Source organism: Spea bombifrons, chromosome 1, assembly GCF_027358695.1.
Source record: "Spea bombifrons isolate aSpeBom1 chromosome 1, aSpeBom1.2.pri, whole genome shotgun sequence".
NCBI lineage: Eukaryota > Metazoa > Chordata > Amphibia > Anura > Pelobatidae > Spea > Spea bombifrons.
The window spans coordinates 117,432,369-117,444,996 of NC_071087.1; the positions used below are offsets into that span (position 1 = coordinate 117,432,369).

Consider the following 12,628-nt stretch of genomic DNA (forward strand, 5'->3'; position numbering starts at 1 on the left):
TGTCCCAATACATTTGTCCATAGAGTGTAAGTTTCTGTGCATTTGCAGAAATATGGTTATCTAGCTAAAACACTTATAAGTCATAATTAATAATGTTTCTAATAAAACATCTTCAGATTCTAAGTGGAACTGTGATATTAGACACATTTCTGGAATGTTTCAATGTTCTGCTTTTTCTCATATAAAGGTGACATTTAGATTTGTAGAACATTGCGATGCACTCATATCCAGCAAACACTCCTTGCTCCAACAAAATCTTATCTGTGATGCTCCCAACACTATTATTCAAACCCATCAGCTTCCTAACAATGTAATAACACACAACGGTTAATAACTAGTACACTTCACTACACCGGCCGAAACACCAAGAACAGGCTACCGACATGCACGATGACTGGTATAGAGGCGTGGAACGCACTGCGCCTTGGTCGGAAGCAGGAACCGGAAATGCGTCTCAGGCATAAACAAAGTCATCTTGGGGCGCAGTGCGCTGGTGAGATCGAAGTCCTATCATGGGGAACACAAGTAGCGAGCGGCCTGCTCCCCATAAGGGGCGAAGAGATAGCAGCGGAGGGACGACGAAAGGGGAAGACAGAGCCAAGATCCTAATGGACAGTCCGGAAGACGCAGTCATGTTCCCGGCCGAGGATAGTAAGGTAGTCGGACGCTGCGTGCATATGTCTGCGTAGTGTGTTCACCTAATGCCTCCACAGGGGATGGGAGGGATGTGCTTGGCGCTGACTCCATGCGATAAGTTGGAGTGTATGTATAACTAACGTATCGTTAGCGGTGACTACGTGATCTGGCTGCCCTGTTCTTGTGTTGCAAAGGTCAAAGGTCAGCGTGTATTTCTGGACACACATCTGCACCGAGGCATACAGATCTAAATGGGAAAGCATCTGATTAGCCTAGATGTAAACCTAAAATCGGTCCACCACGAGACTGAGATGTCTGTGTCTCAAGAGCCATCCTTTGGGTAAAATAGATCTGGCAATTTAGAGTAAGGAAAACCTTTATAAAAGGGAGTAATTGGGGAAGAACTTCTCTGGGATGTTCCTAGGACTAGTCTGAATAGCTGTAAACTTTGTATCGTTTGATGATATGCGCCCCTAACCTAATGTTTTCTTCTGATGTTAACTTTTGTTTTTTGTTTTCTCTAATTTTTCAGGCTCCGTTGGAGAAAGAGGAGTTCCTGGCGTGGCAGCAGGATTTAGAAGTAAATGATAAAGCGCCCACCCAAGCTCGCCCGACGGTTTTTCGCTGGACTGGCGGAGGGAAAGAAATTTATTTAGCGGGGTCTTTTAATAACTGGGGGAAAATACCCCTCACAAAAAGGTAAAAGGCCAAACGCTAAAGTCTTAAATAAATGTGGTTTTTATTGCCATCTTGTTATGTTAATGTAAATTGTAAAATGAAGATTCTAGTGTATTTCATAAATTAACTGGCCATGTTATCTTATGTGCATCGTACCTTTTCTGACAGTAATTCCTGCCCATCATAGAGAGCTGGGTGCTAATGGGGGGGGGCATAGTTGCTTAAAATCTTATTGAGGTTGGAATCACATCTCTATGGCTTATCTCTATGGTTTTGTTTTGGGCAAAAAAACAGGGCTGTCAACAAAGTAAGTGCCCATAAGATAACGTTTTATGCCTTAATGGTAGATTCAGGGCGTATAGTAATGAAGAAAAATAAGTGATATATTGCATATTGGAGTGGATATTAAAGGGTCTTTGCATAATAGTTTTCGGTGACCCAACAGGAGCATCCTGTTTCACAACACAATGGAGACAGTACATATCTAGAAATGCATGAGTACACACACTGTTTGTGTTTTTCCTTTTATTGATGTGTACTGCCTTACGCAGAAATCAAACTGGATGAACTATTCATGATTCGGAAATATCTGATGTGTTTACGTGTTTTGGTGTTCCATACTATTTTAAATTACCTTTTAATTTATTTTCTATTTTAGCCAAAACAACTTTGTTGCGATATTAGACCTTCCGGAAGGTGAACATCAGTACAAATTTCTTGTGGATGGCCAGTGGACTCATGATTCTTCTGAGGTAGGTTTGTGTTAAGCATATCGGCTAAAGTTTATTTTCTACTTGTTTAACCAATGTTATATGAATGACTTTGTGTGTGTGTGTGTGTGTGTGTGTGCGCGTGTGTGTGTCTGTCTCTGCTCCGGTCCAATATAAGTGCTATTATTGTGAAGCATCTGGGAGTAACAGCTCAGTGGTAGACCACGCACACTTACAATGCGGGGCCACTGTGTGCGCTGAAGATCGGTGTGCGTAAAATAGCATCACTCGCTACAGGATTCCAAACTGCCTTTGGAAGTAACATCAGCGTAAGCACTCTGCTTCGTGAAATTGGTTATTAAATATAAGTGAAACTAAAATTGGACAAAAAAAATAATAATAAACTAATAAAAATAAAATGAAAATAATAATAAAATAAATGTGTGTGTGTGTGTGTATATATATATATATATACACACACACACCCAGGCAGTTTATGCTGGAATCTGAGTGATGGCTGCCTGGGCATAGTAGTCAGTGTGATTGAATGACACCATGTATATGAAATGTGGGGATAGGCTTGTGGGATAGGATTGTTGGCAGAGGAGCCAACCATGAGGGATGCTGTGCTAGATATAGTATTTATAGTATCTACAAATGGAGAATAGTTCCCTAAGACTAGAAGCTGGCAATTGCCGTATCGCTTCACAAAAAAAGTAGCAGGGAACACTCGGCCATCTACAGCCCATCTAATTGGTTCGCATGATCAGAAACGGTATGGGTATACCGCCGGGAGATCCTGCCGAACTAACTTATTGGGTACCAAAAATAATAGACCAAGGTGAAAAGGTAGATATAGTCTATCAAGGTTTCAGTAAGGCAATTGACACTGCCCCCCCCCCCATAGAAAACTTGTAAATTGCAGTCTTTGGGTTTGGATGTTATTTGAATGGATAATGTAATGGTTGAGTGACAGAAGGTATGGTACGTATTATTAGGAGGAAGGACTTCTTACCGGTGGCTTCCTCAAGGATCAGTATTGCGACCCGTATGTTTTAATATTTTTTTTATTAGTGATATTACAGAAGGTATTAATGGTAAACTTTGTCTATGTGCAGACGATACAAAGGTCTGCAACAGAGTCTAAATAGCGAATGGTCTAAGTAAATTAGAAAAATGGTTGTGAGTGCGACACTTGCAGCTTAGTGTTGATAAATGTAAAATAATTTAATTTCAACACATTACAATTTACACAGCCTTCCCAGAAAAGTGGATTTGTTTATAGCTGCAAAGGGGGGAGCAACTACATGTTAATGTCTATGTATTTCAAATGTACTTTCATAAACGTCCATGTCGGTGCAATGGTCCGGTGTCCCAATGCTTTCAAGGAAAGAAAAAGAGGAGACTTTAAACATGCATGAGTAGGCATAAAGTTATCCTGACTCTAGGACCAAGGCCTGGTTGTGGTTTGAGCCTTTACATTCTGAAAAATGGGCAGAAATCATAGACAATATATGTATATTGTTGTGAATTCTCTCTTGCTTGCCCTTTGTATTTTTGGCATTGTCACACACACACACCAGTCTTATTGATTAGCTATTAGTACTTTTTTTTCTTTCATATAACAGAGTTTTAGAGATTTATATTTTTAATTTGTCTTTCTCCAGCCAGTAGTCACCAGCCAGATGGGGACAGTGAACAATGTCATTCAAGTGAAGAAAACGGACTTTGAAGTATTTGATGCCTTAATGGTGGATTCCCAGAAAGGCTCCGATTTATCAGGTATGATTATACAGACTGAAATGTATTTCTCAATTTGAAATCCCGTGAAATTCATCCTGTCTCTCTGTTCAGCTGATATGTTTACGGGTCGGAAATCAACCTTTATTCAAACATGTTCAACTTCTTCCTTCTCAATAGATCTGCTCACAAACCAACCTTTAATAAGAAGGTGGACATGTGACAGTGTTAGTTGGACACAAAATGTTAAGTCTTGATGCTTCTAGCTCACCATGGAGTGTTCCGGAACCTGCTCTTTTCTCTAACCCCCTAAGAACTGTAGTTTGGTGCTTTCTACTCCCAACTTGCCAGTCGCATTTTTAAATTCACGTTTTCATGTAAAACCAGATTCTGGGACAATGCCAGCGTTAAGTGAACAAGATTATATTTAGGAAGTAACCCAGCTAATAAAGTGTCTGTGCTGTCTCTCTTTGATTTAGAGTTATCCAGTTCACCACCTGGGCCATACCAGCAGGAACCATATAGCTGTAAACTAGAAGAACGTTTTAAATCTCCTCCCATCCTCCCGCCGCATTTACTCCAAGTCATACTTAACAAAGATACAGGAATTTCGGTAAGTATAACCACTTAATGTTGTGCTTCTAAACCAATGCTTGCATCTTATATATTTATATGGATTTAGTTTTTTGTAACTTGATTTACTGCCGTTAATCTAAATGGTCGCTGTCCTCTTACAGTGTGATCCAGCTCTGCTCCCTGAACCCAACCACGTTATGCTGAATCATCTTTATGCCCTTTCGATTAAGGTACCTACAAACTTTAACTTTATTGCATTACAAGAAAGTAGAGCTTATTATGTCAGTTGCCAATTGTTGCAAGTTGAAATATTTCTTCTGATCAATTAGCTATGCATTATGAGGGACCATGATTTTTTTTTTTTTTTTTGACCCAGCATACTGTATGTTTCATCCCTGATTTCCTCAATTTAATCTTGTTGCTTTAAAGAATCACTCCAACCCTAGATAGAACTCAGGATATTTTGGTCTATTCACAAATGGTCAAGTGAATATGAGTTGACAGTTGAGGCAAGTTTGGGGCATATTCACCATTGCCTTGTCTCATTTACACCCAACGGAAGCATTAACTTGACTGAAGCACAGCTTCAATTTGGTAATTTCACCTTACAGCCTCCAACAGGGTGCAATTTAACACACACACCAACACCCCTATCTTTATACAACCTAAGTTTACATGGCTATAAAAGAACTGTCTAAGTCCTGTGCTAAGAATTTGCCCTCAAAGCATGGCTAAGCTGAGTAATATACCTTTTGTCAGTGAGATGGGGGAGTAAAATTGAGACACTATGGTGTCCCACCCCCTTTCGCCATGTATTGTGGGATTGTGGTGGTAGAGATCTTCATGTAAAAAAAAATAGTGGAAAATATATCCTTAAGGCCCTTAAGTTCTCTTCAGGCCGAGGAAAGGGGGCAATCCATGCCCCACTCCAGAGTTAATTATGAGCTCTTCTTAAAGGCCAAAAATTACCTTTTTTTTCTTTTTAATTTATTTGATCTCTATACTACAGAATCTCACCCACCAATTCCCAAATCTCTACCCTAAATGTAATACTTTGCCATTCCACAGCTGTAATCCCCTTCCCAAACTTCATCACTACCTTTTTTTTTCTCTTCCCTTTTATAGTCAAAATACCCTTCAAAGACGTTATTCTTTTTAATGAAGTGTGGTTCTGTATACTTATACTTTTAATTACATAAAGGTTTCTGATATCTGGTAAGAACGAGAAGGCAGAGGGGTATATTCACTAAAGAGAGACTTGGTTTGATAGATTGAAAGAGAATTGTGGTTTCACCTTCTTCTCTTCACTATTCTTTATGAAGGGCCAGCTCTGGCAATTTTCTCCAGCAAGGGCTGAGGGGACCCTGTATACTGTATTTTATGGGGTTAGGAGACTGAATAAATCTCACTAAATTAACTATTCATTATATAGGATCGTTATTTTTTTTGTAGCAGAAGCTCTCTGGAGTTGGAAATTCTTTATATAGTGAAGTCAAGTAGCTGAAACCAACTTTTATGCAATAGACCACATAGGTGTATGACCACCAGAGGAGATCTCTTGGACTCTTCTGCTCCAGTATAAACCATCACGATGACCTGTGTAGGACAGACCCTGAATGTCTGTCGCTGCCTTCTCATGGTTACCACCAACCTTGGTTAAATCCACTCACTAGGGTGTACATAACATCAAAAGTATGGATCGTCGAGCAGACAAAGTACTTTGTTTAGCCAACAGGCATGAGGTGACCTATTATTGGGTAAACTTTGGAATGAGCCCTCAGTAAAAGTGCTGATGGAATAGCCTGCATGAAAAGTAAAAATTATTTTTAAGTTATTACAAAGTAATAAGGAACTAAATTGTATTGAAATAATCGGTAATGGCTGTTATATGTAATAAAGGGCCAACAGTGGATAGTGTCTATTGCAAGAATGCAGTTTTGTGGACATCTAATTTTTTTTTCTTCTTCATAGGATGGGGTCATGGTGCTCAGCGCTACCCACCGTTACAAGAAGAAATATGTCACCACATTGCTGTACAAACCAATATAAGCTTCTGCCAGAGACTGATATGTTATTTACGCATTTCCACTTTTTTACATGTTAAAATAAATACATATATTATTTACAGAATATTTATATTTGGCAGCAGTTTGTTGATATGTTGAAATCCACCACTGGATCATTTCCAGGTATTTCTTCCTGTAAAGTTTCAGACTGTAGGTGAATTATTCACTAATGTGTTTATAGTTTGCCCATTAGATGAACAGAATTTTCATATTCACTGTAATTACTGTGTTTAGTTGCGGAATTGTGCTGGATACTCTGCATTGCCACGTGTTTCATATACTTCCGTTTTGTTGGCTGTTGCCTTTCTGTGCCTATATACAAATGCATGTAGATGATCAGAGTTGTATTGCTATGCAATATACTGCATGTCTTAAATGACGGTCTACTGCCCGGCCTAATTTTTTTTTCACATAGCCTACTTCCTAGCAGAAGGTATGTTTTCCATACCTTGGGCTATTGCAAACAAAACGCAAAAATCCACCAGTATCTGAAGCTAGTGGCATGCTCGTACAGAGCAGGTTTATATGGAAACCCGTATAGAAAAGTGATTTTTACTCAAAATGAGGATGGATTAAATCTTCTACTTCCTTGATTTTTCATAATAAAGGGTGCTAGGAATTTTTTTCTTGTCCTGTTGGCTAGGTCATGGGGGTTTATTCACTAATCCACTGATGACATCACTTTTCTGCATTAAATCCCAGTTCTCCCTGGAAGAAGTGTTGAGTTGGCCCGGTGTAATATACAGTGACATGGTTTTCAGGAAAGCGAATAATTAAAATCTACACAAGCATGGCTGTATTGTCCCTTCTTGGTGAGGCTCTTTGATTGTTATTCATACAGTCAGAGTTGCCTTACGTGCAAGATCTCTCATCTTTCTGCATAAACCCCTATTTCCAGTTTCTACAATATATAATTCTACAATAAGTAATATGCATTGTGTTCATATGGAGACAAACTCTCGGATTGTTATATTTCTCCCACCCTACCACCTTTGGGTAAAGAGCTACTAATGTTAAGGCTCTGCCATTGTTGTGGTTGCTTGTGATTTTCTTTGGTTGATTTAGTTTTGGAACCACACTTACAATAAACTATTTATCTATCTAGCTTCTTAAAACAGTCTTGTTTTGTGTTAAAAAATAAAAAAAATGTACATATGCCTTAGAATTCAATCGTTTGCAGAACCCAACAACATATTTGAAACAATTCCCTTCCCTCCTATTATTATTGTAAGCATGCTTCCTTTTGGAAAGCATCCCCCTAACCCACATAGTGACCTTATTTCCTTGTATGTTGTCTGTTACTTGGTACTTTTAAAATATAGATGTGATTAATGCCAAAGAGAAGCTATATTTTGAAGAATGGCTACCAGCAAAAAAGACTAAGGGCATGCAGACATTCTGCCTTTGCAGGATTACCATGGGATAAGGTTTACACTTCATGAGATTACCCAGTTTCATGTAAACTCACCCAATTTTCATGCATTTCTAAGCCATTTGTGTTTTATAATCTTGACTGGTTTTGCAAGATCAGCATGCACATGAGAAACTGTTTCTGTAATATTTTAGTGATCTAATAAACCTGCTGTGCCCATTTCAATATTCCCTTTTATGTGAGGTATATTCAGACATTTTGGGTTGTTTCTCATTTAAGTGTGTATCTATTGTTTCAAGTAGTGACCTCTAGGATTAATATACATACTTAATATACGTACCTGTACGAACTCCACTGGCCGTTTGGGTGATTAAAGGAACACTAGTTATCATATTTCAGTGATAGCTGCATGTTTCCCCTGAGTTTGCAGAATGCCTCCAAATGCCCCTCGGGAGATGCTTCTCAATGATTTCAATGGGACCACTTAACTGCCACCGATTGACAGCTTCAAGTAGCCAATCAGGGGCAAGAAATGTTGGATCATGATGGTAGAAGGCATACCTGCTAAATCTTTAGTTTGTGCTTTAATGTCCCTGACACCCTAACTGTAGAAGAATGCATATTACTGTCCCTTTTAACGATTCTAATATCAATTGATAACTAGGTCGGAAATGGCAGATCCACGCAGTTAGACATGACCAACACAGGAATATATCCCACATAGCGAAATGATTTCTGGATACACTGCATATTTAAAAAGTGTGTGGCGTCCTCTATTGATCAGCTGTTTCACCCGCAACATTGTTCTTCTCATTATAAAGTGGAACCTTGTGTCATGTTCATTCAACAGACACAACCTTGTGGCCTTCAGACTTTCCTGAAATAGTTCCATGGCCCACAGGACACAAAAACAAACAATCTGAGTAAAGTGAGTGCCTCTTTTTTATTTTATTTTTTATATAGATAGGCCTCTTGTTCACATGTTCAGTTTGTGTACTTGTCCTAACTTTCAGCGGAAGGTGAAGAAAAGGTACCTCAGAAATGAGAAACAAGTAAAGCCATGTGTGTTCACAAAGGAAAGGGTTCTACCTGAACTCTCCAAAGCCAGATTAATCAATGGAATACACCCAAAGAGAGTAAAAGGGCTTCAAAGGGTCCAGGCAGAACTCTTAGCAGATTTATTTAACCTATAGAAAATAGTAGTTCCAGAAGTTAGCAATTTTAGTACCACTTCACAAAAAAGGTAGCAGGGAAGACTCTGCCAACTACAGACCAGCAAGTCTTACAGAAGTAGTTCGGAGATATTAATGGAAACCATGCTAAAAGAAAGGCCTATCTTCAAATACCAACCACCTAGATAAAAAAGGATTTCTGTAATCTCTCAATTGCTAGCAGCCGACCCCTCAAAATACGTGATTTGTATTCAGCAAAGCATTGGATGAATGTATCTAGATTCAGTCTATACGTGGGATCCCCTGTCTTCAATAAACTTGTAATCACTGGACATGGATTAGAAGGTAGCAGCAAAGCAATTTATCACAGCAAATCTCAGAAAATTCCCTAGATGTGTCTACTGATATCCTCATGGAAGCTCAGAATGGCTGCATGGTGCCAATATGTTATTAAGGAATTGCAGGCTTGGAAATTGTGTTATTTAAAGTACAAAAGTATATACACTTTTTCTTTCCCACCATAAAAAGTGTATAGATCTGAAACAAGAGCTGGTAACATTGGGCTAGTGTCATATTTTTTTATTGTCTACATAATGATTTTGCATTCCCTAAAATTGGTTCCTTAAAGCGAAAATGGATTAGGTAACTTTGAAGTGCATTTATTTTGTTTTCTACAATATTAGCAAAAAAGCAGCAAAGCATAATAGAAATCAAGCATTCCACACCTCCAGTACTCACACATCCCCCCCTGCGGTCTAGGAGTGGTCTTCTCACCTTGCCCGAGTAACCACTCATTTCACCAAAAAAAGGGGGGGGGCAAAGTTCAAAAATGCACAGTTTACCTTAAAAAAGTAGAAACATATTCAATTTTATGAATATAAACTCTCTCATAAATATGTACAATCCTCGTATATATTTTTAAGGAAGCATTTAAAGAGACACTTAACTGACATAGATCACCTATAGAGTTAATAGAACATGGTGGTTTGGCACTGACCCAATTAAATAGATGGAACATTTACGGAAATCACAAATGCTTCAGGTTAAGGGTTGAAAACCTGTCATGCAACAGAAATATATACATATTTAAAGATGTGTCTTACTACACAATACATGTGGGTTTTTTGTTTTGTTTTTTTTTTTAATCAGAATTTGGGGATTACAAACCCTATCACTTAGAAATTGAAAAATCAGAATCCGATATAAGATTGTGTTCATTGTAACACCTATAAAAGATTTTAGCACCTTTTTCAGACATATTACCCCTGGCACATTAATATATGATGGTTCGTAAAGCAACAGCTTTTCAAGTGAGGTAGCAGAAGCGTTAGGAAGTAAAAGGGCAGAATATGTAGAAACCCCTGTTTGATAAGATATGGAGAGAGAGAAGTTTACAGACTGAATGTTCACTCAACTAAAATATTTATAACGCCTTAACATACATCCACGGCAAACAGAAATGGCTTATAGATCGGGGTACGGCGTAAGGATACGGATGGCTCCGACCTTGTCAACAGGGCTAATGTTATCCAAGCAAGACGGTATTAAGTCAACTACACTCCCCAGAACGTTAGACTACAACCCGCATGAGTGTCTGTCCGAGACTTATGGGAGTTGTAGCCCAAACCAGGTTGAAAAGCTGAGGAAATGTAGTCATGGCTTTGTCTTTTTTTAGAATATTGCACAATAGGTTCTCAGTTATTAGACATAACCAGGCGCTTGGAATTGGCTATATATATATATATATATATATATATATATATATATATATATATATATATATATATATATATATATATATATATATATTATGCGATCGGTGTAACAGAAACCAGTATATTTGAAGAGCCGTCTATATAAATTATGAAAATGGGGAAACAAACCGATAAGTGACCAGAAGAAACCGTTGTGGAAATGCAGCATGAAGCTAAATGCAGGATTTAAGCTTTTTCAAAATCTTAATACACTTTGCTTATTAAACACAATGTTTTTTGAAAGTGGCCTGCTACACAGAATTCCAGATAGAAAAAAAAATCCCATTTGTCTGAATAAATCAGACGCCAATTCATTTCCAACGCATTTTCTTCATACATCTTCAAACGGAGCTTGCATTGTTTAGTTATACTGAAGACTGATCCCAAACCTTAAAAGAAAATACACAAAAAAAATATATGTAAACTTGTTAAAATTTGCGCTGCTTTTCTATGACAGTTGAAATTTTAAGGAAATATTTCAAACATTTTTTATAAACTCCTAGTGAGAACTAGATTGGTTGGTAAGCCTTATTGCCTTGCTGAGTACACATTGGCTTTAATGCACTACAACTGTCTACAGGCCAGGCACTGAATGTGACTGCGTGTGCGCTAGCATGTGTGCTACATAAGGGAAATAACATGCTTATTTTCCTCCAGAAATAAAGCCATGACACTCACATAAAGAAGCATTTCACTTTAGAAATATCGAGAAATTTAGAAATAATCAACATGGCTTAACTCTTGCCGCAAGTTGCCACACTACCCAATAGTTACTGTAAGGTTGGTCTTCAGCTGCCACCTGATTCCAGGATTACACATAGTGATGACTGAGGTGTGTTCAATTCACAAATCATCTCTACTGAGAACAAAAGCTAGCTCTGTGTATTTATTACACTTTTTCAATTTCTTGGCATCCTCGCTCTACAGAGATCTTGCGCAGAAGAGAGAAGCAGAGTGTAGAGGAGTGGGTAACTCGAGGCATTGACGTATATATGATGTTTTCAGCCATGATCTATCCTTTTTTTAAAATGTATATAGAGACTTTCACAGCTCAGATCTTTTTTTTAGGACCATTAAATGATTTGTAGAGTGGATATGTTGGGTTGTTCAAGTAGTTTCCTGCTTTGGGATGATGGCTAAGTAACTACCTATTTCTATCATTTATGATTTATATAACACCATCCTATTCCGTAGCCCTGCACAATGGCTAAACAGGACATAACGGGTAGCGAATAACATAATTTGACAGAAACTAGAGGTAAGGGCCATGCTTAAATGAGCTTACAATCTATATAATTTCAACTTCTTCTGGAAGGGGGAACCAGATACGAGGATGTATACCTTGTTGACTTGTGAAAGTGGGGTTCTCACACCTCCTGCAGGCATACGACCCCGGCTGCTGTCTTCAAATAGCCTTCCAGGTGATCTCTCCCTTCTTGTGCTTAGCATCCTCCCTGGAGACTTCTCCCTTTCCAAAGGTCTTCCAGGAGACTTGTCCCTACGCAGGTCAGTTCTGGCTTCACGGTAGCGATGTGGAGTGCTAGGTTCTCGCACAAGTCCTTGAACCTCAGCTGGCACGGGACTTGAAGCTATCCTCTTAGTGATGTGGTCATTATAGGAAGGAGGCCCTCTTTTATTTGGGCTGTGAATAAGGAGGAAAAAATCACACCTGATTGTTTTTTGTTACAATGCAACACATATAGAACTGAGATAAAAACTTCAGCACTTAGCAGCATTAAGCCTTGAAAAGTATTAATCTATGGTTTGTAATGTGCTGCTCACTCTATTTGGTTCTAAAGATGGACATTAGTATTACAAACTATCCACGATGTTCCATAAATACACTGGCTCATCAAACATCACCACAAACTTCTAAAGGCTTTATCCTTTCAACAAAGATTCTCTCAGCAGTAGCTGAATAATG

General features: G+C 38.5%; 2 protein-coding genes and 1 long non-coding RNA gene across 4 annotated transcripts in view; 2 read left to right on the plus strand and 1 right to left on the minus strand.

Moving 5' to 3' along the window:
* The first annotated feature begins 435 nt into the window (after positions 1 to 435).
* On the plus strand, positions 436 to 6,470 carry PRKAB1 (protein kinase AMP-activated non-catalytic subunit beta 1). The gene is made up of 7 exons (XM_053469910.1): positions 436 to 656; positions 1,169 to 1,335; positions 1,973 to 2,066; positions 3,692 to 3,806; positions 4,244 to 4,377; positions 4,502 to 4,570; positions 6,312 to 6,470. Exons 1-7 carry the CDS (start codon positions 513 to 515, stop codon positions 6,387 to 6,389), a joined length of 801 nt encoding a protein of 266 aa, XP_053325885.1. The 5' UTR covers positions 436 to 512; the 3' UTR covers positions 6,390 to 6,470.
* Positions 6,471 to 6,871: 401 nt separating this feature from the next.
* Positions 6,872 to 7,521, plus strand: LOC128500738 (uncharacterized). The gene is made up of 2 exons (XR_008354948.1): positions 6,872 to 7,218; positions 7,252 to 7,521. It is a non-coding gene; the product is annotated as an uncharacterized LOC128500738 (long non-coding RNA).
* A 3,508-nt stretch (positions 7,522 to 11,029) lies between these two features.
* CIT (citron rho-interacting serine/threonine kinase) overlaps positions 11,030 to 12,628 on the minus strand; it is a 55,880-nt gene continuing 54,281 nt past the window's right edge. For both annotated transcript variants that reach the window (XM_053469748.1, XM_053469740.1), the window contains exons 47-48: positions 12,046 to 12,346; positions 11,030 to 11,093 (exon numbers count right to left, since the gene is read on the minus strand). In XM_053469748.1, the coding sequence (XP_053325723.1) occupies positions 11,070 to 11,093; positions 12,046 to 12,346 (325 nt within the window). In that variant the 3' untranslated portion in view covers positions 11,030 to 11,069. The remainder of the gene's footprint in view (positions 11,094 to 12,045; positions 12,347 to 12,628) is intronic.

Excerpts from the sequence above, each read along its gene's own strand:
- PRKAB1 (XM_053469910.1), top strand. The coding sequence starts at position 513 with ATGGGGAACACAAGTAGCGAGCGGCCTGCTCCCCATAAGGGGCGAAGA. Across the intron at positions 1,336-1,972 it reads AAAATACCCCTCACAAAAAG|CCAAAACAACTTTGTTGCGA; the intron begins GTAAAAGGCCAA and ends TTTCTATTTTAG. Across the intron at positions 2,067-3,691 it reads GGACTCATGATTCTTCTGAG|CCAGTAGTCACCAGCCAGAT; the intron begins GTAGGTTTGTGT and ends GTCTTTCTCCAG.